Raw genomic sequence first — 25327 nt, 5'->3', positions numbered from 1 at the left:
TCCGGATCTCCGTTTAGCGGGCCTCGACATGTTGTCACAAAGGTCGGCTACTTCGCACGGAGTAGTACGGTGTACTCGGTATTGACTCCGTACAGAGGATGACTTTTGTTGACAAAGACCGACCCACAAATGCGAAACGTATGGTTAGCAGCCGATGGCGTTTTCAAGGACCCAGTCTTGCATCACCGGCACAGATAGGCATTGGCAGAACACGGGCAAGACATGGGCGGCAGAGATGCAGACACTGCGACCCTAGCCCTGATCTGCCAAATGACGTGCTGCAAGTCGTGTCTGTGCCGCCAGCCTGCAGACAACAGATGCAGACGAGCAGAGTTTGAAAACAGTCGTATATTTTTTGTGGGAGGTAAAGTGTACCAATCGGTCGGCATATAACAGCCGCGATAGACCTGTGGACCTGTTGACCTTTGGACTTGTGGACCTGTTTAGAGAGCTCTAGAGTCTGCCCCCACGCTCTTTCAATGGGAGAAAAGTACGTGGAAAACGGCATACCTCGTATGGAGTACAACAGGAAAACTGAAACGGCAAAACGACGTCAAGTACATCATAGAATGACAACTGCCTTATTGTCGCTACCAAGCGACATGCTCCCTCGTGCACACGCCTCGGGGGTGGCCCTGAGAAAATTGTCAATGGTATCAATACAACGGGCGAATGCAGCCTTGCGACGAACGTCCGAGTCATCGATACTATGCCGGCTTGGCGCCTCGGTATAGTCGTCCAACAAGCGCGGGCCGCTATGTACCGCGAGTGACCAGCGTCGGGAAAGCAGGGCATTGAGTAGCGGAAGACACGGGCCTGTGTCTGTGTATGTGTGTGTGTTCGTCGGTGTCTACATGAGGATAACGCTGTTGAGCGTCAGTTGTGACTCGACGTCGGATGTCGGCATGGTTGATCATGGCACCCGGAACAGTCATAATACCAAAATAAATAAGGCGCCGACACGCTCGCCGACATGGGCGGCACACGGTGGTGGTCCCGTTGCAATAGTGTTGGTCGTTTTGATTCTATATGTTTCTGGAATACGTACATCTGATTCACGGACCCTTTCCGGTACACTGAGAAGCTCTTGTTGACGTGGATTGACGTTTCAAAATTCGTTGATCTGTCACAATATATATCTACATACTCCGTCGTATACTTTGGACAACATACGCCGGAGCCATACGCTGCCCGTTTGGACCACGTCCACGTACAAGAATCGATCACCCGACTCGGATGACGCCGTCAACATTGAATGCGATATACGACAAACGCCAAGGTCCCACTCTGCCAGGGGCCGTGACGTCGGCTCACGACAATGGACTGCTGTACCGTATAGCGGAGTGTGGAGATGCCAAGACAAGACCGAGATCTGGCCATCCCGTATTTTCTTTTTTACCACCGTCGACGGATGGACTGAACGGACAGCCACGGCATCAACACTGCGTCACAGGATCTGATCATGAAGCAGCCAAGTATTCTGTGCTTATATGAGCATCTGTGAACAACATCAGCCTACAGGATAGACGTGGGTTTGCCGATAATAATGCCGCTGATACCTGGTCACTTCTGTTTTATACACAGTCACATGATTATGAAAGTGCAGTTGGATGGTCATGATTTCATTGTTGTATGTTGGATCCAAGTCTTCTTTTATGTACATATAATGACCGACGTGTTGTTTTTCCCGATATATAAAATGAAGACAAGAAATAATTACTAACAGGGAGAAGAACACGTTTAGCCAGCCTGGGTCACAATCGCCGTATGTGTATGGATCGTATACAAGGCTCCTAGCCAACAACATTTCGGGTCACAGCCCAAGAATTCAACTACGTCCTCTTGTACGGTGACTGGTGATGCATTGAATCCTACTGATCCTCCCGAGAGACGAGCTGTACGCAAAGCACATTGCCGTCGCCCGCCTCTGGTTTTCAGAGCTACAACAATGGGCGCGAAATGGAACAACGCCGCCGGACGTGGTGGGTCATCTTTTGCTCAAACCAGTTCCTTATCAACATCACAACCAAGCCAGCGTGCATCCAGGACCGCGATGCCGTGAATATCCGTGGCGGCTGCCGGCCTCGGGCGAACTGTTTGCGGCGCGGCGTTGTGCGGCGGATTTCGCGGTGGGACGATGACGCAGAGAGGCGAGGTCGGCCACAATGATGCGGACACTCATACTGTCCGTGCTCCGACCCTGGTACGGCCAGTACGCGTCGTTTGCGCAATTCGCGGACCACGCACTCACGGCGGGGCACCCGTGTCGACACAAGGCAGTCACCGCCGCGGCCCAACGCCTTGCTACTGTCGCTGCCACTGTCGCTGCCACGGCCGCTGCCACGGTCGCCCGTCAGCCACCGCATCCTGCTCGCTGCCATCCAGTGGCTCGTCCCGAGACCGCTCTCCTGCGCATCAACGCTGATGATGCTATGCGCATATATGTGTGCCTGTCTTGAGCCGATTGTTGTCGATTGTAGAGTTTTTTCCGTGCTCCTGTGGATGCGACATCGGGGACAGGGTCCGAACACGCTCGCCATGTCGATCACTTTGAGTCACGGCACTTGTTTTAGCATAGCTTTGCCCTTTTCTCTCCACACCCTCTCCTCTTCTCTTCTCCCCTCCTCCTCTTCTGCTCGACTTTCTCACAAGTCTTCTCTCCATCGAAATCAATCGCCCCCAAAACCGAAGAAAAGAGAGGCCGCCAACCGGTCAGTCGACCCAACGGATCGATTTCACGATGGGTATCCCTGGGACCAACTTGCCAACTGTGCTAGCTGCCTATCCGGCTTTCCTCCCTGACGTGAACGTCCGTTTGAAATTTCTCTGTTGTGGCACTGATACGTTCTGCCGTCCCACTCGCGAACCCCCACTAGCCGGGGCTGAACTTACTTTGTAGCTCGGCAGGGCAGTTTTGTTTTGTTTAGGGGCGCGCTGATGGCTCAAGGTCAGGCGTTAGTCATTTTCATTTTTCCACTCATTTTAGCGACTGCATCCACTGCATCCACCCATCCACTACGGTCCACTGTTTTCCGCGGGTCGCCTACACCTTAATTCGAAAATCTGCGCCAGGTCCCGTGTTAAAATTAGAGACCCACAGGGCGGTATTGTTGCCGTTGGCGCTGGTGAGCAGCAAAACAGACAACGCAGGGTCGTCGCCTTGCAGCGTAAGACGGCACGATCAGTTTACATGGAGCAATTCTGGCCGACTGGTTCTCATTGCAACCGCAGCGCAAAAAGGAGTCTCCAAGATACGACAAGAAAACAAGAGAAATGAACCGTCTTGACTGGCTGCATCTTGGTTGGCACTTGACAAGCCGCTGCCAAGATAACCATCGTATGCGCCCCCAAGACTACGAAATATGATATGCAGAATCCAATAGTCTAGTTTTTTTTTTTTGTCTGCATAGTCTGCAGAGTCGACATAGTCTGCTAGTCTGCTCGTTTTGGCATACAACAGTGCGACTGTCCGAGACGCCTGGCTCAGAATGGTCGCCAGGGCGAGAAGGAGAAAGGAGAAAAGAAAGTAACGATGGCTGATGATCGACAAAAGACTGCTTTTCTGTTGGCTCTGGCCCGTTGGTGGCTATTGAAGGGCAGCTCGTCCCCATCCTCATCCTCGTCTTTGTCTCCCCCATTCTCCCACCACGACTGTCCAATCAGCACCGACTGGCAGCGCGTTCCAGATGCGGTCTGCCAATTTTGTGGCTTGTTTGGGTGGTTCTGCATGGTCACACGTCCCGATTGTGCATTGTCCCTCTTTTCTGCAGTCTTGCAATCTTGGCCATGTCTGCCTCGCCAGCGGCTCCAGCTCCAGTCCCATCGACTGCCCATCGGACTGCAGCTTGCTTGGCAAGGCGCACGATGGAACTCGAGCAAAATCCAAAATGGCACTGGAAAGTGGAGAATGCGATGCCGTTTGTGGTGTCGCGGCAAAGGGACGGCAAAAGTGCGGAATGGACGAGGTCACCGCCAAACAGGCGTCCTTTGTAGGAGGAGCCCAGGAGCCCTGATAGTGGATACCAGAACTGTATTAGTGTGATGCGCCCAATCTTGGCTGCTTGGTCACTTGGCAACATTCAAACGCGTCTGTCTCTCTTCTTCGTTTTCCATTTCATTCTTTCCTCATTGTGTGATGTTCCTTGCACGTACCGTCTCCGTCCAGGGTACAAACAGGCTGCACAACATGCTGTAACCATGGTTGGCAGCAACGGCTGTATCTTACACGTATTCCACGGACACAAATTACATCGTACAGTCGTGTTCCAGTACCACCAAACGGATGTCGAGGCCACGGAGGACAAGAAAACCAGAAACACACCCTAGTTCGCTTTCCGAGATGCCTGGGCGTAATTCCTTGTGAGAGGCTGATCCTGGCGCAATCTGTCTTGGGCTGTTGGGCGCGGCCTAGACGAGAATCCTTGGTTCAGTCGTGTCTTGGCTCGCCTTTTGCTTGTGACCACAGTTCGTCACTTCAAGTTACGACGTACTCTTTTATTTTTATTCCTCTTTCACTGGTCACCATTCTGCGTCCTCGCACCTCATACCTCTTTCACACACCGTGCACAGAGTATTACAGACCACCAAGATCAGCCCCTCACTCCTCCGACGTGGTGCCCTCCCTGCGGCTCTTCAAAGTTTATCTGTATTGCCCAGCTCTGCAGCTCTCCTCTTTCAGCTCCTCAGCCTCAGCTCCCCAGCTCTTTTATTTCCTTGCTCTGTCCTTTAAATAAGACCAAGACCCTCACACACCACACCACTCCTCTTCACCCGTTCCTTTCCCCTCTGCTTCTTCTGCCTCAGTCCAGCCTTGCAAGCGAACAACCTCTCGTTTGTTGACAGCCACTCTCATCACCAACTCATCGTCATCAGCCGATACAGTCTCCTATCTCCTGTCTTGCCTTCACACCCCCCCCCCCCCCCATCATGTCTGCTTTCGTCGACGGCCAGGGCCATTCCAACGTCCTGCCACTGCCCAAGTGGACGCTCTTTGTCCGCATCGCCCAGCTCGTCCTCGCCTTCCTCCTGCTCGTCCTCACCGCCTACTCCGCCTCCAAGCTCGGCTCCGGCGCCGCCGGCTTCGGCCTCACCTGGTTCACCTTCATCTTCACCGTCCTCTACTTTGTCTGGCTCGGCGTCAGCCTGGCCGCCGTCCCCGCCATCTACCACCCCATTGCCCACATCCCCGTCGAGATTTTGCTCAACATCTTCTGGCTCTCGACCTGGGCCGTCCTCGCCAGCGAGGCCACCTCCATCGGCAACCTCGAGCACTACCTGGGCGCCTACAAGAGCCGCATCCCCAGCGCCTACCGCAACGCCCTCAACTGCGTCAAGGCCGCCGCCGCCCTCGGCGCCCTGCTGTGGGTGCTCTTCTGCGTCACCCTTGTCTTCCTCGTGCTCGCCTTCCTCAAGTGGCACAAGAACAGCGTCACGGCCACCGCCGGCGCGCCCGCCGGTGCCGCCAAGGTCGACACCGAGATGCAAAACTACAACAACGGCGCCGCCCCCGCCGGTGTCCCGCCCCAGGGCGCCCCCATCGACCCCGCCACGGGCTACCCGGTCCAGCAGCAGCAGGCCGCCTACCCCCCGCAGGCCCAGGCCCAGGTCTACCCCCAGCAGCCGCCGCAGCAGGCCTATGTTGACCCCGACCAGGTCCAACAGCCACCCTACGCCGGCGGTGTGCCCCCCGTTCAGCAGTACCAGGAGCAACCCGTCACCGGTGCCCAGCCGCCGCAGCACCCGACTGCGTAAGTGGGAAAAGGGGGTGATTGTGGTTGGTCGTGGGTGGCAGTGCCCTACCGTGACAAATTGACTGGAACGTCACTGGCATCTCACCAACCTCGGAAAACGCTACTCAAAAATACGCTCTGGACTCTGGACTCTCTGATACCCCGGTTACTATTATTTATTTTGTTCCTTTTTTTTTTTGCTTCGTTTTACCTTGTTCATAATTTGGATACGGACACGGGAACTGTTTCTGTTCTTGTCGTGGTGATGGCATGTTTTGCTGTGATGTGGGGCTTTTTAGCTCACACGTCACAGTCCTCCATACTCACGGTGGTTTTCTTTTGTTGGTCGATACCCCCCTCCAAAATACTCCTCTAATAATATCTCTTTTTCTTATGCTGAACCTGAAACACATGCAAGCAATGAAGTGAACAAGGTCGACATACCACAGGAGGCGGCAAACCGTGGAACGCGCAGAGATTGTCATACAGAGCACTCATGTCATGGCACCCTGTCCTCCGCGGACTAATTCATCTTCTTTCTCGAGTGCCCGTCAAATTAACCAAGTTAGAAAATGCAGTCTTATTTGGCTGTATCGCTGAATACGAAAGAAACGGAGAGGAGTTGGGGCTGGATGGTTGACGCCCTCAAGGGCAACTTGCACGAGCCATCACCAGACAGAGCTCGATTTTACAGGACCAAAAATGACAAGGCCACCGATGCAACTGTCCGCCTCGCCCTGGTCTGCCAACCTGCCTTTGGTCTCTCGTGCCAACGTTTGGCACACTGACTCGCTCACTCTCCAGATCAACCAGAGCCTGGCCATCATGGCCCCTCCGACGGTCACACAGTCTATGCCTCCTCCGTCGCGCCCGCCTTCGCCTGAAATCACAATCGAACCACGCTGTCGCCATCGACAAGCACCTCGTCATCACCGGCCTTGGCCAACCACCGTGAGCCATCACAACAAACGCACCCTCCTCACCCCGCCGTCGCATCCAGACTCCTTGCTTCGGCACCACTGACACGGCCCCGCCGACCCAGCCGAAAGAGCGCAAACTCCCATGGCCAGCCGAGTTTGAGGCCGAATATGACCACTGTGGCTACCCCGTCTGCTTCTCCGCGTCACGGCCGGGCCTCGTCCCGCACACCTTTGAAAACAAACATTGGCTGTTGGCTCCGCGTGCATGAACGAAACGTTCGCCAACGGAACCACCACCGAACGTCGCCCGCGAAGCGCTGGTGCCCGCCCTCCAACCACAACCGCCACCACACTGCCGCGCCCCGCCTTTTCGTCGCACATGGTTGCCATTCGATGCCGGGTTTTGGCTCGACGGTTTCCGCCCGACGGCCACTGCAGCCTGTATTGCCATGTGCGGCCGCTGGGGACAAGCAAGCCTGGTGCAGGCGCTGCCCGGGTGCCTCGCATCGATCTTGGGTCCGGACGACGGGGCCTGCTCCGCCGCGTCAACTTGACAAAGCACAGCAGGCAAACTCAACGTCGGTCACAGCGCGAAACCTTGGACGCACCCAGGGCCGTGGCTAGAGCGCGCAGCCGGTGCACAGGAACTCGGGGCCCGCGCAGGTAGGCCGGGCGGGCTGTTTCTTTGCCACGGACGCATCGGGGTGAGCTGCATGTCACTGATGGGGGCAGGGTGGGGGTGGCCCGGATATGTGATGGTAGAAAAAAGAAAGAAAGTTTGAGTGGACGAATTCCCCTTGCTTGGCTGCATAATGCAGGTGTCCGTTGTACGACAAGCGATGGACTAGTGAGCAAAAGTAAAAACTTCTTCGGCTGCATCAAATGCATTGAATTGACCAGTCTCAGAAACGCTGCCGATAGATGTGGCGTGCAGAAGTCCGCCCCCAATACTGTGTCTGTCCACAGTCGCATCCGTCGTTGGGTAATTTGGTAGTGTTGGTATTGAAAATCTGACAGAAACCTGAGTGGCTCGGTTTTCGTTAGTTTTGTTGACATTTGCACAAACGAACCAATAAAGTGCGAGAATATCCAAAAACGGGTTCAATAAGTATGACCATCCAAGATATGGCATAAAAATATGTACATAAAAAAGCGGCCAACCGCTGTTGCTGGCCTTGCATGTTTGCTTTTGTATTTACACGAAAAGCAAAGCAACGTCTTCTTTCCTCTCCTCCGTCATGACGCAAATAAAACAAAACTGTGATCGTACACTAAATGTGCGTAAAAAAAAAACGCGACAAAACCGCATCAGACCGTTCTCGTCGGCCTGTGTTCCCCGTCAGTTGTCATAGGATTGACCAATGGCGCTGTGCGGGTCATCCAAGGACAGGAAAACAAAATGGAATACAACATGTAAGGAAATAATAAGAGAGGAGCAGAATGCGCTACCCTAGAGAATGTATGAAAAACTGAGACAATTCGCTGAGAAAGATGATGAGCGACGGACAAAAAGAAAAGTAATAAGGATCGTCGAACAAGACCACCGCTGGTATATGTCCAAGCGTGCAGCCGATGTCATAAATGGTAAAAGGATGGGGAAAAGCTGGAGTCGAATCCAAATGCAAACTCAAAAATGGTGGAAGCTGTTCAAAGTGTGTCGCGGGACCCATTCTCACTCCATGTAGAGCAAGAGGAGAAGGGGAGGCTGGAAAACAAGATTCAACGAGACAGTGGAAACAAAGCTTTTCGTTAGTTATGCGGCGCAATCGGGAGATGCAAGGTTCCGTCAGCGTTCCACAAAATGCCTATCGGTTCACAGTGTCGCCCAACGCCGAGGTCGTTCACAAGGGGATGCCAGACATTGTCGTCGGGCACCGGGGTGTTCTTTAGGACGTTGCCACAGAGTCCTGCCGGCGTCTTGGTGTATGTGTGTGTGAGAGTGTGTGCGCGCGCGGGCGCGTGTGAGTGTCAGAGGTATGTATCTTGTCCACCAGAATGGGCGAAATTGTGACCACTCTTTAACGGCTCTCGTCAATGGACGGGTACTGTGTCTGCCAGTCTTGTGTGCGGCTCGATCCCTTGGACAAGGAGCCAAAAGAGGGCATCGACAGACGGTTGCGCAGCTTGTTTGGTGATGCCGACGAAGGGGTCTGGGAGACACGGGATTGCCGGCTGGCGGACGAGGTCGATGTGTTGAAGGACGAGCCAGTGGAGGCGGGCGTCTGGTAGACGTACTCGCCGTCGACGTAGATGGCGTTGGAGACGAAGGTCGAGCGCCGGTTGCGGCTGCGGGTGTAGCGCTTTTCGAGGCGGAAGAGCTCCAGCTTGGACTGGATGCGTTCGATGAAGGTGGGCATTGTGGCGAGAAGAATGGGAGACTATTGGGGACAGACTCTGAGAGAACCGTTGGCGAGATTGTTGGGCAGTTGTCAAGACTGAAGGCGCCGATATTTGTTGTGTTGGTTTTTTATTTTGATTTGAATTCGAATGTGATTTCGATGTCGTGTCGAAGGGGAGAGAGACGTCGGGGATCGCCAATTGGTTCGAAAGGAGTGAACAGGAGGTGGAAGGAGTGTGGAAAAGTACAAAATACGTCGCAGGCGCAAAGGAGAGAATAAGCAAGAAGACTAGATAAGACAAGAAAGACGGGAAGAGACACACAAGTAAGACAAGACAACTTGACAAACAATGGGGAGATCGAGATGGAGCGTGACAAAATGGCCGGCACCACCACAAAGCAAGGGAAAAAGAGAAAAACAACGAAAGGACCAGAGCGGAGTCCAGAACGCAGAAACGGCGGCCCGGCGTAATTCTGAAAACAGAAAACAGCTCACTGGCAAGCAGGCCCGCCGGCCATCCTCAGCATGGAGCACTACTCCGGATTCGTCTTTTCTGTTCGCTCCCCCTGTCAATCGTCAGGGCAATAGTCGCAGTTCCTGGAGACAAGAGAAGACTACTGAGGAGAGCGCAGAGAGAACCCTTGTCTAGCGGGAACGTGCCAAAGGGGGGCCATGCATGGAAAGTGTGGAAGGCCACCCACGTTGAGAATGCTAGCATGCACTGGCACCACAAGCATGCGTAGAGAGTGGGCATGCAAGCATTGGGGATAGATGATTCTGCATTGGACCAAAAAAAAAAAAAAAAAAAAAGGGGGACAGAAGTCGAAACAAGCGATTCTGGATAAAAGGCAAAGGGGAGGTGGAGACCGCCCCAGGCGGAAGAGGGAAGGCGCGAACAGGGGCTCCTGTCCGACCGAGAAAGAACACTCAGCCGGAGGTGGCAGGGAAGGAGCGAAGCAGCACTGAGGCAGACGACAAAAAGGCAAAGTCCCAGCGAGGACGATGTAACTCACAGAGAGACGTCAGTGGCGTGATTGGGCCGACGCCGCCATCTCACAACGAAAGCAGCAAGAATTGTGGAGGCCGACGGTCGACTGGTCCTGTCCAGCCGCACCTCGCTAGACTCTCCGCAGGACAAGCGTGCTGGGATGCAATTTCGTGCACCTTAAAGTCTAAGGAGCAAGAGATTGCGCTGGGAAATGACGAGCAGAGCCAAGCTGGGGGAAAAGGAAAGAGCTTGTCTGATCTCTATTTGTGAGGTTTGGTGTTGTTCTCTCTTTCCTGTACATCGTACAGTCTCGTTCCTGTCGCTCATTCCTCTCTTTGTTTCTCGTTTCTCTAGCAAGCTACGTAGATGGTTCGCGGCTCACTCGTAGCCTCACTCGCGCCTTCCTCATCGCGACGTCGCAGGGCCCGATGTATCGTCCTCGCATGTGTACGAGAGTTCGTTCTTTCCTTCTTCTGCACCTTTTTCAGCGCAGCATTCCTTCTTTCTTTCTTCTTCCTTCCTTCCTTCTTCTTCAAGTAGTGTGGGCCACCTGCAGCGTGGTCGCTCCTTCCTAAAAGAATCCGTTCCCTGTAAGCAGGCCCTCACATCAACACTCCATGATAAGCTCGCTGAAAAGCTACTGTATCCGGGAGGCTAAATAACTGCATGGCGACGCCCGTGCGAGTGACTCTAGCGTCGCTGGCGTCTCGGCCAGAGCACCAAGTGGGGTGGTCAATGCAGGGGGTTGCGGGCCTTGCACAGTTTTTGCGATGGGCCTTTTCTGTTGCTTCTGCATCGTTCCATTTTGAGTGGGAAACCGCGCGTGGCGTTTGTCGAACACTCTTTCCTTCTGTCAGATACGAGACAAAAGGTCCTTCCTTTTCTTCAGTGGCGAGACAAAATGTCAGGCTGACGGCAGTAACACCTAACTGAGCATGGAAAGAGCGAACTCGGCGAAGAAATGGCACTGGGGCAGGAACGATAGCACACGTGGAAAGGGGGAACAAGTTTCCAAAGTTACGCCCTGTCGTGTCCTTCTCGCCTGGAATGCAACATTTTGGGTTATCGAGACGATCTGTCTCCGCACAAAAACTGGAGAGCCATGTGGCCGGCAAGACATAAAAAAAGAAGCACAAAGTATGTTGGATACCCACAGCTAGCCAATCATCAGATCAGGTTCATGCTGGCAGGGAGACAGTGTGCATGATGCCTCATCTTATCTCAGCGATGCACAGTCCAGGAACCGTGAGTGGTCGTCCTCCCGCACAATGCAAATACCGCCTGTTGCGTTTGTGTCGTGCAAGCGGGTCGTTTGTTTCGCGTTTGGGGCTGAGCCGATCCAATGCATTGATGCTGGCCTTGGATTTCGTCAGCAGATCACTGCGCCGTATCGGATCGATTTGGTTGTCGACGACCGACTGGCCGGGAGTGGTCTCTTTTGAGACGAAATGCATGATGTACGCATCTCGACAAGTCGCAACGTCTCCTTGTCTTTTCCCTGCTGGCGGTTCAGAGCCACCGAGTCGACGCCGACGCTTCCGAGAGGCAAAAAAAACCATAGCAAAACTCGATGCAGCAGCGCTTTCGACTAGCCATACGACAAGCACTGTCATAGGTGCCACGGTCCAGTGTATGCAGTCGATCGATTTACGGAGTAAGTGTCTTGCGCAGACGGAAACGCACAGGGAAACGGCATAGAATAAGCCAACAACATGGGCCCCATCCACGCGCAGAACAAGGGCTGTTGTGATGTGCATCCGCACGGATCTGCTTGGAAGAATGCCGAGCCCCAAGCTCTAGCAGCATAGTCACATGACGAGCGTTGGATGTCAACGACGACATCAATCGAGAGTCTGTTGGCTTCAATTAGACACTGAAGGCATTATAATACAAAAAGGTACGGAATGGATGGTCAAAACAAGGGCACAAATGCAACCAACAACCACCATCCACCATCCAACATATCGTACAAGAACTCCCCCCCCCCCCCCCCCCGCCGATACTTAGACACGCTTCGGATCGAACCAGACAACGATTTCGTGGAAGGCGCCGGAGATGTAGCTGCCGAGGGCCGTCAAGATACGCCACAGCTGGCGCGGCACGAACATGGCAATGTGGAAGAGGACGAGGGCGATAAAGTAAACGACGAACGCAACGCCGCCAAAGAGGATGTGGGCCACGCGCACGGCGTACGCGCCCAACAGCAGGACACACGTCCAGACGGCCATGGGGAGGCCGACAAAGACGGCCCGGCCAGCGGCCTGGAAGCCGCGCAGGACGTCGGCCAGGGTGATGGTGTGGAAGAACGTGGCGATGGCCGTCACGGCAGTGTGGATGGCCGAGAGGACGCGGCCGCCGGCGTGGACGATGGCGCCGGCGGCCGTCTTGAGGGTCGCGACGAGCCACGCACCAGCGACGCGGAGCGCCTTGGGGATGTGTTGAATGAAGGCGACAGTCATCTGGGCCAGACCCCTGGCCATCTCCCACAAGAACTTGGAGACATCCTTGAGGCCGGTCCACAGGCGCCGGGGCAGCTTCCGTACGAAACGGCCGATGGCCGGAAGGATGTTTTTGCGGTGCTGCCACAGGTAGCGGCTCCCGCGGCCCAGCGGCTGGACAAGGAGCTCTTTTGGGACGGTCCAGAGCCCAAACTTGGGGACGTGCCACAGGACAACCTGACCCAACGTCGTGGTGAACCACACGATGCTGCGGCCGGCCTTGGCGACGCGCTGCATGGCACGGCCGTGGCGTGTCGCAAAGCGGGCCCAGGCGCCGCCGCGGCGGGCGGGCAGCAAGGCGACGATCTCGCGGTGGCGGCCCTCGGCGGCCAGGCGGAGGGCGTGGTAGCCGTCGGGGGCCACGAGAGCGTCGTCGGCATGAAGTTCCTCAAAGAACAACTTCACCAAGGCGATGCGCCCCTGGGCGGCCGCCAGCATGAGCGGTGTGCGACGGACGCGGCGGTCAAGGGCATCGTCCATGCCGTGAACGGCATCGCCCCTGGCGCGGTGCAGGTCGGGCGGGCGGGCCATGCAGTTGATGTCGGCGCCCAGGTGCACGAGGACGCGGACCATGGCCGCGTCACCCGCATCGACGGCGGTCAGCAACGGCGTGGCGCCGTTCCACGGGTCGCCGCGATTGGTGGACGTCAGAGGCGGTGCCAGCACGGCGGCGGGCGTGTCTTCGTCTTGTCGGCCCGGGTGGTTGGCCACCACATCCCTGCTCTTCTTCCGCCACCACGTTTGGCTCGTCCCGCGCGTCTGCCTCCGCCTGTCCGTTTTGTCGCGCGCCTCCCACTCCTTTTCCAAATCCTCCGGAATGTACTGCATGCCGTACACGGTCTCGTAGCCGGCACCGTCCGTCACGTCCGGGCTCACGAGGCCCTTTTGCACCATCCGCACCACCAGCCCCGTCTGGCCCAAGCGGACGAGCCGGAAGAAGGTCTCGATGATGGTCTTTTGGTCTTGCAGGAGGGCCGCCGCCGTTTCGGACGCCTCGAGCGCTGCCACCAATTCGGGCGGTTTCGTCGCCATCGTCGCCTTCGCTGGCACAATGTACCTCAGCGTGCCGGCCCAGCGCCGGCCCACCGTGACATTGTCCTTTTTTGTCCACACAATCTGCATGTTGAAGCGCGGGTGCGTCAGCGGCAGACCGAGTTCGTCGGCGCGGGCGGCCATACGGTCGATCCACGCGACCATGTCGTTGTCATCTGTGGCCGCATACGTCGGCAGGTGGGGGTCACCGTCGTCGGCCATGGCAGGCAACCTGCTGATGTGTTATGAGAGGTGGACTGTGAGAATGTCAAGCCGTGTACAGTGGAGCGATGCGACGGGCTGGATATAGTGAGGCGGAGGTTGATCCTAGCTGTCGCGTTGGGTGTGGTTTGTCGACCCTCTCCCAGTTCGTCTGGCGCTGGTGTCGTGTTTAAGTAATTTCACGATGCGCAACGCGTTGCAACAATTTGAGCGTCATTATCGAGGCCGTTGGTGACAGAATATTGTTTATGCCTCGGCGCTTCATGTCCTGGTTGTTCATGTCAAGCCCTTTTTCATTGTTGAATGCCTCCAAACGGATGCCTATCCTCATAGCATGCCGGACACAAACAAACAGTCCTATCGTGTCAGCCCTGAGCACAGATGCCTCCCTCTTCTCGCCAAATAAGGATAAGCCTACAAGGCATCCGCTGGTGGCCGTTGACTGCACTCGACAGCCGCCCAGCTAACCCATTCGGTCCAGAATCGTTGCAAGGCGCAGCAGCGCCTCGTTCCGCGCTATTGTGCGAGGCTGCACCCCAACGCTGGGTCTGTCTCTTTGACTCTATGTTTCTGTTGGGATGCCGGCCTCGTTCAGCCTACCGAGGCGCTCGGTTTTGGGCATCATAATTGTCTTTTCTTTTTGCTTGTGCAAGGGACGCCACATGGCTTGGCACTCCATCCTTTGCATTTTGACCTCCCGCTAGTTGTTTTTCGTTGTAGCCATCGTGACAGCAATAGTCTCCAGATACCGAGCGATGCCCATGTTGTCCTGTTTGACACTTCTCCAAGACGATCATATATTTAGAATCATTTACATCTAAACAACAAAAGGCCAGAAACGCCAAACGCCGTACGCAATGCAGAGGCACGAAACACAGATACAAAACAGAACAAGACGGCTGATCATCATGATCCCGGCTCCGTCAAGTTACATCGCCTCCTCGAGCGCATAGTAGGCCTCGCAGTCGGCTCCAATGCCGTACGTATGGCACTGGCAAGCTTCGTATTGTGGGCAGCTGGCACGTTAGCGAAGAAAGCAAAGAAGGTACGCCGTGTGTGGAGGAGGGGGGGATCTCGCCAACGTACTGGTACGACTCGTTGCCCAGCCACACGTGCCAGGTGTGCTCTAGCAGGCGTCCGCTGTCGGCGTCGGCCAGCGGCGTCGAGATGAGCCACTGCCGCAGCGACGCCCACCACGCGCGGCTGCGGCGGCGGATGGCCGTCTTGCTGGCGGCAAACTGCGCGCAGCAGGGCGCGGCCAGCCGCACGGGCACGCGCTCGCCGGCGTCCTTGTCGAGAAAGTCGTCGAGCAGCGTGGTGAGCTGCACGTCGCGCGCGTGCCGGTGCAGCTGCGCCTGGTCGACGGCGTAGTCGGCCAGCACGATGACGTTTTCGCAGCCGGGCAGGCAGCGCAGCGACGCGTAGCCGCGCCGGGCGACGTACGCCGTCCGCAGCCGGCGCACCTCGTCGGCCGCGTCCATTGCCTGGTGCCAGCCGCGGCGGTGGCCGTGGTGGAAGACGACGACGTCGGCCAGCGTGTCGTAGTGGTCGACAATGTACGTCAGGTAGGCCATGGCCTCGCGGCCCTTGTGCACGGGGACGGCCAGCTGCGGCGACAGCGGCGCGTCCGTGACGTAGTGGAACACGGGCTGCCAGGCCGCCGGCACGTCCGCCAGCCAGGCGGTCTCGCCGCTGGCCACCATCTGGCTGCTGGAGGCGACGACGAGCGCGGTCGTCGTCCGGTGTTCCTGTTCTTTGCTGTGGTCGCTGCGATGCAGGTCGGGGTGGCTGCTTGGTGCGTCGCCGCCGAGGCCGTGCTGGCGGCCCTTTTGCGGCCCGTGTTTTGCTGATGTCGACCGCGACGTGCTTCCGCCAAACAGAACCCGTACCACAACTGTCAGTGCAATGGCAAACAACAGCGGCCGCGCCACAAATGCCAGGGCGGCGCGCACCTGGCGCTTGCTCTGGGTGCCCATCGTTGGTGTTGGTCGCGATTTCGTGTGATGTGTGGTATCGATGTTGAATATGGGGTCACCAGCGACCTGTCTGTCAAGACCGCCAAGACGAACATAAACACGGAAGATTTGGTAAACAGAATTTGAAAAGTCAATTTTTTTTTTTCTTTCTTTTTCTTTTTCTTTCTTTTCTTTTTTTTCTTTTCTTTTTTTCGGCTTTACTTCCATTCAAGCTCCTACGTGCACCATTCTAAAGTATATGAGACGATGTCCGTCTCAGCCGTCTCAGTTGGGTGCCGTTCTGTCGCGCACAGATCCCTGACCTGGGTTTGGTGATGTCATCTTCCTGGTGTTCTGCTTGTGTCCATCTGTTTCAAAAAGAGTTATCCTGGAAATAATACTTAGACGCAATGTAATTTCACATAATTTACGAATAATTGCTGCATTTCCCCGGTGTGTCGAACAAGCCACCTTAAAAGCAACATACATTGTATATTTGCTTTCCTGATAGGAACCAACGTGAACCACTCATGAGCCGACAAAGATGAAAACAAGTCGTCCATCTGGGGAAACCAGAAGAACACGGACCCGATATTTGGCTGATGAGATTTATTATCGTACCATAGCTGCGCCAGACAGTACGTATGACGCCCGAGACGGTGTAAGTCAGGCCACGTGACTATCAACCGCGGTCGTTCAAACTCCCCTTTTGTCGCCAACATCTTGTGAGCATATTCTACATGCCAACATTTACCTCCCTTGGTTCTTGTTAGTGGCTGAGTCAAACCCACCTGTGCCCGACGGTTGGTTTAGTGGCAGTCCGTTTTTGGTGAAAGAACTCGCATTGCTCAAAGCCACAAGGCCAGTTGGTTCTAGCGTCGACGATGAAAGAGAATGGATTCCGTAAACTTGACTGAAAGAGGCCAAGGGCACGAGCAGACAGAATGCGTGGGTCGATCGTCGTCGTCCGTAATAAATTCCCAATGTGGTGTCGATGTCGTGTCACGACGAAATGCACCCACAGCATCTGAAAGACGAAACCACAGCCAACGGTCACAGGTTGCATCACGCCCCCCACTGATCGATCACTGACGGCCATGGCCACGTCCACGGCCACGGCGAGCTCTGGCGCTGCCAACCCCGGCGCCGCTGCCATCCCCGACTGGTCCCAGCTCGACTTTGCCCGCAACTGCTCCGCCTACGGCCAGTGGCTCGCCGCGTTCATCGCGCCCAACCCGTGGAACCCGGCCGAGGCGCTGGGCGGCAGCATCCCGCTCACCATTCTGCTCGTCAGTAAACGCCCTGCCGCCGGGCTGGATCTTCAACGCGACCGTGGGCGGCAGCGGCGGCAACTGGACGCAGACGGTCGACTCGCCGGCGGGCACGGCGTACTTTGGCGTCGTCACGCAGTGGCTCACGAGCCACCTGTTCCACACCTACAACGCCACCAGCGGGCAGTGGAGCGTCGACCCGGCCTTTGTCGACAATGTGATTTGGGCGCCGGCCGACAAATGCCAGCGCGAGTTTGCAAGGCGATTGCCTTCACCGGCAACGCGGACCTGGCGGGCATCGGCGTCGTGATTTCGTACTACATTGAGGCGTCGCTCACGACGCTGTACCTGTTGGTGTTTACCGCGTGGCGGATCAAGCGCTTTGTGCGCGAGCAGCGACAAGGACGACGACGACGCTGTGCAGGGGCCCTCGCCGTCGAGCAGAGCAAGGTGACGCAAAATCCACGAGGACAAGGACGAGGACGAGAACGCGGACGACTGGCCCGCGCCGGCCACCGGTGCTTCGACGCCCTCCGCGGCAGTTTGGACGGATTTCTCATGGCCGCCGGCGTGCTCGCCATCGCCATCCTCGTCGCCGCCCTCGTCGTGGAAGCCTTCCACACCAACGAGCGGCGCCGGCACCCGGTCAATTCCCAAAACGTTCCCAGCGGACACGCCCTGTACGACTCGGCACTGGGGCTCCTGGTGGGCCTCTTCGCCGTGTTCCCTCCCGTTGTGCTCTACGCTCTCCTTCCGCAGGAAGACGAGTGGCCCCGTCTCCACCACCACCACCACCACCACCACCGCAAAGGCCGCCGCACGTGGCTGCGCCGTGCCGTCCTGGTCGTCCTGTGGGCCCTGGCCGCCGCCGTCGTCTTTCTCGACCCCCCCAGCGAGCTCGACTTCGCGTACCAGGGCCGCGTCGCCGACTCCGACGACAACTTTGCGGCCGTGCTTTATGCGTGCGACCAGCGGGGAGGGCTGGCGTACTGGCAGGCGCTGGAGGCGTTGAAGTACTTGGTGATTGGGGTGCTCGTGTTGTGGCTGGCGATGACGCTGGGTGTGTATGTGCTGACAGGGTGGCGGCCGTGGCGACCGTGGCGTGCCGCGCGAGGACGAGGGCGATCCGATGAGGGCGGGAGACTTGAGAAGCAAGCCGCAAGCGAGGAAATGGAATCCAAAGACGGGCGAGCCGTAGGCGAGGAAAAGGAAACCAAAATCGCGCGAGCCGCAGGCGAGGAAAAGGAAACCAAAATCGGGCGACCCGCTGGCGACGACCAGAAAAGCCTGCTGGCCCGCATTGGCCGCCCCGTCTGGCGGCACATCGTGGCCTGGCTGGCGTGCCTCATCATGTGGATGCTCCTGCTGTACCTCACGGAGCTGCGGCACAGCATCGTCGACGTGGCGGACGGGCTGGACATGGAAAACAAGTGGGCCATTGGGCAGGTGCTGGCGATTGCCACCTGGGGCCCCGTTGCCGTCGATTTTGGCTTCTTGTTGATCTGTACGTTTGCCTTGGGCCCTTGGATCCCCCCTCCCTATTTTGCTTTTCTTGTTGAAAAATATACACATCCATACTAACAGCGTTAGTCGGCATCGAGGCAGGCTTGGGGAGCCGACTGCCGCTGGACTTTGCCATCCGGCAGGTGGGTTCGACGTCGTCGGTGGACTCGGCGGCAGAGGAGGACGAGGACGAGACTGGGGCAGCAGCAGCAGCAGCAGCAGCAGCAGCAGCACAAGCCAGGGGATCCTCGCCCGACCGGGCCAACGCCAACAGCGTCCACAACAGACGCCGCAGTGCCAGCAGTGCTATCTGCCGACAAACGTCGAGCAGCACAGCCGAAACGGTCGGCAACGACAAGACGAGCGTTGTGGGCAAATGCGACTGCGGAGAACCTGTAGCACCTCTAGCGCTTTCCATGTCGTCGGCGTCCTCCTCGGCGCCATCTCTTCTTCTCCGCGCACAATCATAGGCCGTGGCGCTCGACTGCCAAACGCAGTCAGCCAGCAGCAACAGGCGACTCTATGCAACTCGTCCATCCAGAGATACAGACACATCCGCTTTGGCACCCATTAGAGACAGCTATGATATCAATTGTCGTGGTCCAAAATAGATTGCTATTCAAAATTGTAATACTCAAAAAAATAAAGGTCATCTCTTCGTAATCGTACTTAGGGCATCGGACGGGCCCAGACTACCGTGCCCACAACGGCGCCTGGCTGTCTGCCAAGCGGTCATCGGCCGCCGCCGGGTTCGGACCGCCGCGGCCCATAAACACGCGCGTGCCTGTCCCGCCGTGCAGCGGCGCCTGTGCATACTGGTAGGCAGGTTGGGCGAGCGACGCCGGCGCCGCCGTCCCCGTTCCTGTGTCCTTTGTCGCGGCGCCGGCAGCGAGTGGCACCAATGCGGTTTCAGAGTCGTGGACAATCGTCTGGTTCACGGCCGTCACATTGCGCATGTACAGCTCCACGTCCGGCCCCGTGGCGCTCAGCACACCCGCCGCGCTGACGCCGCCAAAATGCAAGTACTGGGTCGTCGAGCCGAAGCCACTGCTGTTCTTGCCGTCGCCCGTCTGGAAAAACGAGGCGGTGCCGACGGCGCGCGTGCTGAGGCGCGACGACGCGAAGCGGTTCGGTGCAGCGCCGGCAAACGCTTCCAGGCCCGTGGAGAACACGCCGGCGCCGGCCACCTCGAGCTGCAGTCCCTGGTCCAGCAGCGCCCACAGCGTCAGATTGCCCTGGGGCGAAATGTTCGTCGTCGTGTTGCAGAACGTAGGGTAGGCATAGCTGGTGCTGTAGCTGTACTTTGAGGCCGCATCGCCGTCGCCGCTGGCCTTGTCGCTCCCGCTCAGCGTAAAGTTGTTGATCTGGTTGTTGCCAAAGTCGGTCAGCACGCCCTCGTTGGCGTACGAGAGCGACTGTGACCACGACACGGCGCGAGGCCCCTTGGCGCCCGTCCTCAACGTGCCCTGCACACTGAACGAGCGCGCCACCGACACGCTGTACGTCAGCGTCTGGTTGGCGCCCGTCGCGTTTTGCCGCAGGTGCTGCGTCACGCTGATCGCCACGCCCGCGTCGTGGACGACGGGTGGCGTGCCCGTCGTGACCAGCGCGCTGCTGTCGTCGCCGTCGTTGTCGTCGAGCCACACAAAGATCTTGCCCGTCACATACCAGCTGGCGGCCACCTGCTTGGTGAGGCTGGCCACGCCCGACGGCTGACCGTCGTCGTCGAGTCCGGCCACGAGGATGCTGAACGTATGCGGCTGTCCGTCGCACAGCACCGGCAGCCACGGCGAAATGTCAATCTCGTGCTCGCGCAGATCAAACACGTCGGCGCCCACGATGGGGCGGTGCAGGCTGGGCACAACGCCGCCCGTAAACACCACGGGAAACGGCCACTGCACGCCGGCCAGCTGGCCATCAATCAGCACCTGGACCTCGCGGAAGGGACTGAACCCAGGAAACACACCCGCGCCCGTCGCGTTGAATGTCAGCGTATCGGACTGCAGCACGTTGCTCCACCAAAACTCCTCGTTGGCCTGTCCGTTGGCCGACACGGAGAACACGGCGCGGCGCGCGTTGCGTGGGAAGTCGGTAATGGTGTTGGTGGCCACATCGGCGGGCAGTGTAAACTGGCTGACGCCGTTGACGTCGCTCTGGCGCTTGGAAATGGGAATCACTGCATCACTGGGCGGCGCAGCATCCAGGCGGTCGCCGACGTCCGACTGGAAGAACGTGGCCGTCAGGGTCACGTTAAAGGACGCCGTGTAGACATCGTTCTGCAAATTGCCCAGGTCGAAGATGATCTTTTGCGGCGTGCGCCAGAGAGCCAGATAGGCCGTCGTGTCCTTCAAATAGACCCAGCGGATGCCTGGCGCCTTAACCGGCTCCGCCGTGCTGGTGCGCCAGACCTCGGTGTCGTTGAGGTACATGAGGGCGAGACGGTCAAACTGGCGGCCGGCCGACACCGCCGTGAAGTTCATAACGACGCGGTTGAACGGGGTGGCAGGAGGCACATAGCTGCCGACAAAGGGTGCGTTGTAGCTGTTGCCAAAGACGTGCTCCATAAGCGTCACCGTAACGGCACCGGATGCCGAGGACGGTCCGGACGAGCGCTCTGTTGCGGGCCCATCGGGTGTGAGGACTGGCGGTGCCACCTGGAAACAGTCCAGCACGGTGGCGACTGGTGTTGAGGTGGACGATGATGTCGTTGGACTAGAGTCTCCCCCGGCACGCTTGCTAACAGAGATCGGGCCCACGGGCGCTGTATGCCCAGCGACATTAATCTGTGGCCGCTTGAAGGCAGCCGATGGCAAGCATGGGCGGAGGTGTGGTGCGAGGGCGAGGACGACAGCGAGGGTTAAGACCACGGGCAACAAGATGGATGCAACGCGCAGCCACACGGTTGGCCGTCGGACATATTTTGATGTCCTGGGTGTGGTGGTCTCAGGGTCCACGGCGGACCAGTGGTCCTTTTCGAGAAGCGGTGCGCCGGCTTCGTCCATTGTTGGTCGGTTGAAGTGAGGCAAACGGGGTAGTGGTAAATCCTATGGAAAGAAACCGCCAAGAGAGAATGAAGTATGACGAGAGCAAAGGCGACGGACGAGTACGATAGGAGGTGCGGGACATGTGAATGCAATCAACAGCACGGGAAATGGGATCGACACAGCGCAATGAGGAGCACAATCGCGCGATTGTCAGGCCGCAGCTCCAGCGGCCTGGTCCGGCCAGTTTTCGAAACGACGCTGGATAAAGGCAATATTCTGTGCAGTGATAATAAAGCTGATGGCGGTCGAACCAATGGAAAACACGGGACCAGTGCCTCGTAAACAAGGTAGGGAGCACGCGGCTGAAGTCGGCACAGCGGCGTTCCGTCTGAAGTCCTTATTGACACCTAGGAGTTGGGGGCGATCACAAAAAAGGAGTGTACGGAGTCGGTGATGATGCTGGCAGAACGCTTCAAAATAAAAGAAATCTTGCCGTCGGCGTGCGACACCTTCCAGTGCCAATGCCAGACCGGGAAGGTTGTCGACGAGGCTGGAATGGAAAGAACAAGCGGACGTGAGCCCAGAAAGGGCAGGCGCGAATCAATTCAGGAACCACACTGCAAGCGCGTAGCAGCCACTGAGGTGGCACGTGCGCAGACGGATGCCTTTGTCGGCCGCTTCCGTTCCCCATGTAGGGCATATCAGTGAGCGTCTATGCTGGCATCAAAACGTTCAGTCTGAGAGAAAGGCTATTAGCCAACAAAGTCAACGGGTGTTTGCCAAAATTCCAGACTGTATTTGAGATGGCTATATGTCAGCACATAGTAGATGCCAGATTGGAAAAAGATGCGGGAGGTTAAGAACGCCAAATGACCGTTGTAAGAGTGGATGTGTGCCAATTCATGGGAATGACTCCAGAAAAAGCAAATAACAAACGAAAGCATAACCATGCAACAGCAAAAAGAGAAGAGACCAGCCCAACGGCAAACCAAATCGTACAAAGCACCTACTTTCCTCGCCGAAAATCTATAATGATGCAACATGTCCCCGTCCGCCCGACCTGTATATATGCTGTTCCTTCAGAGCGCATAGCTCAGTCCGTCTAGTACGTGAATCGTCGTCGCCAGAGCGTACACATCGTTGGCGTTGCTGGGTTGGCCTAGGTCGGCTTCGCCTTGCCAATCTTCCAGCCCCACGAGCGCAGCACCTTGACCACCTGGGGGGTCACGGCCGCCGTCAGGGGCACGCGCACGAAAATAAAGCTCTTGTGGATGGCGTAGGCCAGGGCCAGCTGCGTGGCGAGGCTGGCTTCGTGCTTGTTGCGCCGGTCGGCCTCCTTGACACCCCAGCCGTCGCCCGCGGCGACTTCCTGGCCGTCCTTGTCGTGGGTGACCACGTCCTTGGCCGCATCCACAATCGCATCCTGGGCGGCCGTGACGCCGCTCTCGCGCTGGGCCTCTTTGAGGGCCGCGCGGTACCTGCGCCAGCGCTCCTTGACACTCTCGGGGATCAGTACCTTGACGTGGCCGACGACGTATTCTTCGGCGGCGGCTGCGAGGAAGAGGTTAGGTACGAAGATAAAACGAAAAAAAAAAAAANNAAAAAAAAAAACAGCTTGTCAGGCAGATCACGCACCAATTCGATCCGTTCCAAGCGTCCGCACAAGGAGGAAGCAAAAGGGAAAGTCGAGCAGGGACAGGCCAAAGTAGACGCCGACAGCGGTCCAGCCGTACTCGCGGGACAGCTTCTTGAAGCGCTGGCTCAGTGTGAGCTTCTCAGCGGGCGCGGCGCCGGGCCCCGACTTGGGCCCGGCTGCGTCTCCCGCGCCACCCTTTGCGCCGTCGTGTGACCGCCGTGTCCGCGACGAGTGGAATGTCCGCCGTGGCGAGGCGCGGGTGAAGAATGTGGAGGAACGGAATTGTTGCGTGGCGGAGGTCGTCGGTACCTTTGGCGTCGCGCTGGCAATGCTCCGCGTAGCTGGCCGCCGCCAGACCTGCTTGCCAGCCTGTGCCACGCCGTTCCGGGCGGCTGCCGCACCGCCGCGCTGCTGCAGCAGCAGCATGGCCGGCTGGGCCGACTGCTGCTCCAGGAGCACCTCCAAGGCGCGCACCGAACGACGCAGCATAGCGATGCAAGGCGTGTGGCTGTATTTCGCAGGTAGGTAGGTTTTCGATTGTTATGAGAAGCAGTAGCTCCAGCGTCGCCAAGATTGTCGTCTGCGTTGCACGGTACCGTCGATGTCGCGAGAGCTGTATGCAGACTCGCTTGTTCGGCAATTTTCGTGGGGTCTCGTGTCGTGATGAGCTTCAGAATGGAATGTCGTTGGAGAGAGTCGTTGAGGAATTGGGTGTCTGGTAAATTCGCGGACGAAACAAACGAATGCCGTATAGTTATGTCAGATGTCGGGAGCGTGCGGTCGGATACGAAAACGAAAAGAGCAAGCAATGGTGAATTCCGTGTTTCCTAAAGCCCGAGAAAATCGTGGCTTTTCTCCGGTAATGGCCTCAAAAAAATTTGCCTGCGCGGCACCAACGAAGTTCTGGAAGCTCCCAAGGCGGCCTGGCCCTGCGTCATTGAGCAGGACTGTCGTAGGGCCAGGCCACAGCGCCACCTCTGTTGGGTCATCGGTGTTAAGCAGAGCAAAGGTGAGACAGCACGCTCACTCACCAAAGACAAGGCACAGCGTGCAGACGACCAGAGACCGCACTATGATTGGCTCAAACTGCTACAAGGAAGTGATTGTCCCGCTAGGAGTCGCTGTAGGAATCTTACGCATCTTACTATGAAGTGTCGGGGAGTAGAGATGTCCGCTCCGTGTCCGTCGGACAACTCCGGCAACGTAGCAACAACGTCACGAGTCCAGCCACGAGAACCGGACGGGACGGGACGAGCAGGCAGGGAAACGAAGGAAAGCAAAGAAAACGCGAAATATAGTTACGATACGTCAATCGTCGTGCTCAGAAACAAAACAGTCACTTTTGCGCTGCGGCGAGTCGCTGACCAACGTTTACTAGCCTTTCCATACGTCGTAATAATTCTCAATGCATTCAAGTGCATCCAGGTGTATCTCAAAAACAGATTACTTCAAAACATGTTACATCTTGTCTTGCCTGTCGTGTCGTCGTCAGTCTATCTATTTATTTATCAAAAATAGAGCCTAAAACACCTGCTTCGCTGTCTCGACCAAAACAGTGTGGCAGCTCCAAATTATGGGCAGCACCACCAACGCCTGAAAGCGCCTCGGCGCCAACCCAAGGCGCCTAGAGCCCACTCCCAAAACATCACTAGCTGAGCACAAACTGATCCGAGCTCTGGCCAATCAGTACGCATGCTGCCTGCCAAGTGAGGGCACCCCTCCTTTTTAAGCGCCCGCCATTTCGCCTCGATCCCCTGCTTGTAAGTCGGCGGGTACCGTGGAGCTGCCGTCTTTTGGGACATGTTGCGAAAGCAGGGCGCTCGACCCTTCTTTTCTGGCCTTGTCGTGTCCTCGTCGTGCACAGTACCGCAAGCATCCCGTCACCATGCGGGCTACCATTGGATCCTTGGGTAAAGAAAGACTGGGGGCCAAATGGCCAATCTGTTTCCCAAATTAGACACAGCCAACGGGAGAACGGACGGCGGGCGTCTGTTGGAGGTGTGTCGTCGTGCGCTGCGTGAACGTTGGTTGACATATGAGTATGCAGGGAAGGAACGGCTGGAGATGCCAGCTGCAGTACCACCCTATCCTTGTCTTTTCTTACTCTTCTTATGAAGCTGCTGCTCGCTCTTTCCTTCTTCTGTTCCTGATCTCTCTTTCTGTTTTTGTAACTTGTCGCGGATCGTGAACGGCCCATTTACTCTTTCCTTTTGTGACACAACCCAATCGTCCGATAACAACTGCCTGACG

At 57.1% G+C, this 25327-nt stretch overlaps 9 protein-coding genes across 9 annotated transcripts; 3 read left to right on the top strand and 6 right to left on the bottom strand.

Annotated features, from left to right (window-relative positions):
- Window positions 1-2165: 2165 nt before the first annotated feature.
- SPSK_08180 (uncharacterized protein) lies at window positions 2166-2459 on the top strand (the record flags this gene model as incomplete). The annotated part of the gene is made up of 1 exon (XM_016734818.1): window positions 2166-2459. The coding sequence occupies one exon, from the start codon at window positions 2166-2168 to the stop codon at window positions 2457-2459; it is 294 nt and encodes a 97-aa protein (XP_016591578.1).
- A 2467-nt stretch (window positions 2460-4926) lies between these two features.
- SPSK_07877 (uncharacterized protein) lies at window positions 4927-5751 on the top strand (the record flags this gene model as incomplete). The annotated part of the gene is made up of 1 exon (XM_016734530.1): window positions 4927-5751. One exon carries the CDS (start codon window positions 4927-4929, stop codon window positions 5749-5751), a length of 825 nt encoding a protein of 274 aa, XP_016591577.1.
- A 1079-nt stretch (window positions 5752-6830) lies between these two features.
- Window positions 6831-7364, bottom strand: SPSK_10805 (uncharacterized protein; the record flags this gene model as incomplete). The annotated part of the gene is made up of 3 exons (XM_016737075.1): window positions 6831-7198; window positions 7258-7269; window positions 7346-7364. The coding sequence occupies 3 exons, from the start codon at window positions 7362-7364 to the stop codon at window positions 6831-6833; spliced, it is 399 nt and encodes a 132-aa protein (XP_016591576.1).
- Window positions 7365-8667: 1303 nt separating this feature from the next.
- SPSK_08149 (uncharacterized protein) lies at window positions 8668-9006 on the bottom strand (the record flags this gene model as incomplete). Its single annotated transcript, XM_016734790.1, has 1 exon — window positions 8668-9006. The coding sequence occupies one exon, from the start codon at window positions 9004-9006 to the stop codon at window positions 8668-8670; it is 339 nt and encodes a 112-aa protein (XP_016591575.1).
- Window positions 9007-11979: 2973 nt separating this feature from the next.
- SPSK_07335 (uncharacterized protein) lies at window positions 11980-13728 on the bottom strand (the record flags this gene model as incomplete). Its single annotated transcript, XM_016733999.1, has 1 exon — window positions 11980-13728. One exon carries the CDS (start codon window positions 13726-13728, stop codon window positions 11980-11982), a length of 1749 nt encoding a protein of 582 aa, XP_016591574.1.
- Window positions 13729-14656: 928 nt separating this feature from the next.
- SPSK_07734 (uncharacterized protein) lies at window positions 14657-15704 on the bottom strand (the record flags this gene model as incomplete). The annotated part of the gene is made up of 2 exons (XM_016734391.1): window positions 14657-14744; window positions 14815-15704. 2 exons carry the CDS (start codon window positions 15702-15704, stop codon window positions 14657-14659), a joined length of 978 nt encoding a protein of 325 aa, XP_016591573.1.
- Window positions 15705-16780: 1076 nt separating this feature from the next.
- Window positions 16781-18927, top strand: SPSK_07163 (uncharacterized protein; the record flags this gene model as incomplete). The annotated part of the gene is made up of 2 exons (XM_016733830.1): window positions 16781-18458; window positions 18539-18927. 2 exons carry the CDS (start codon window positions 16781-16783, stop codon window positions 18925-18927), a joined length of 2067 nt encoding a protein of 688 aa, XP_016591572.1.
- Window positions 18928-19149: 222 nt separating this feature from the next.
- Window positions 19150-21459, bottom strand: SPSK_07124 (peptide-N4-(N-acetyl-beta-D-glucosaminyl) asparaginase amidase N; the record flags this gene model as incomplete). The annotated part of the gene is made up of 1 exon (XM_016733792.1): window positions 19150-21459. The coding sequence occupies one exon, from the start codon at window positions 21457-21459 to the stop codon at window positions 19150-19152; it is 2310 nt and encodes a 769-aa protein (XP_016591571.1).
- A 1141-nt stretch (window positions 21460-22600) lies between these two features.
- On the bottom strand, window positions 22601-23566 carry SPSK_11030 (uncharacterized protein; the record flags this gene model as incomplete). The annotated part of the gene is made up of 2 exons (XM_016737250.1): window positions 22601-22992; window positions 23077-23566. 2 exons carry the CDS (start codon window positions 23564-23566, stop codon window positions 22601-22603), a joined length of 882 nt encoding a protein of 293 aa, XP_016591570.1.
- Window positions 23567-25327: the final 1761 nt, after the last annotated feature.

The sequence above is a fragment of the Sporothrix schenckii genome (assembly GCF_000961545.1).
Source record: "Sporothrix schenckii 1099-18 chromosome Unknown Cont41, whole genome shotgun sequence".
Taxonomy (NCBI): Eukaryota; Fungi; Ascomycota; class Sordariomycetes; order Ophiostomatales; family Ophiostomataceae; genus Sporothrix; species Sporothrix schenckii.
Note: the sequence above shows the minus strand (reverse complement) of the source record. Positions and strands in the feature narration are given on the sequence as shown.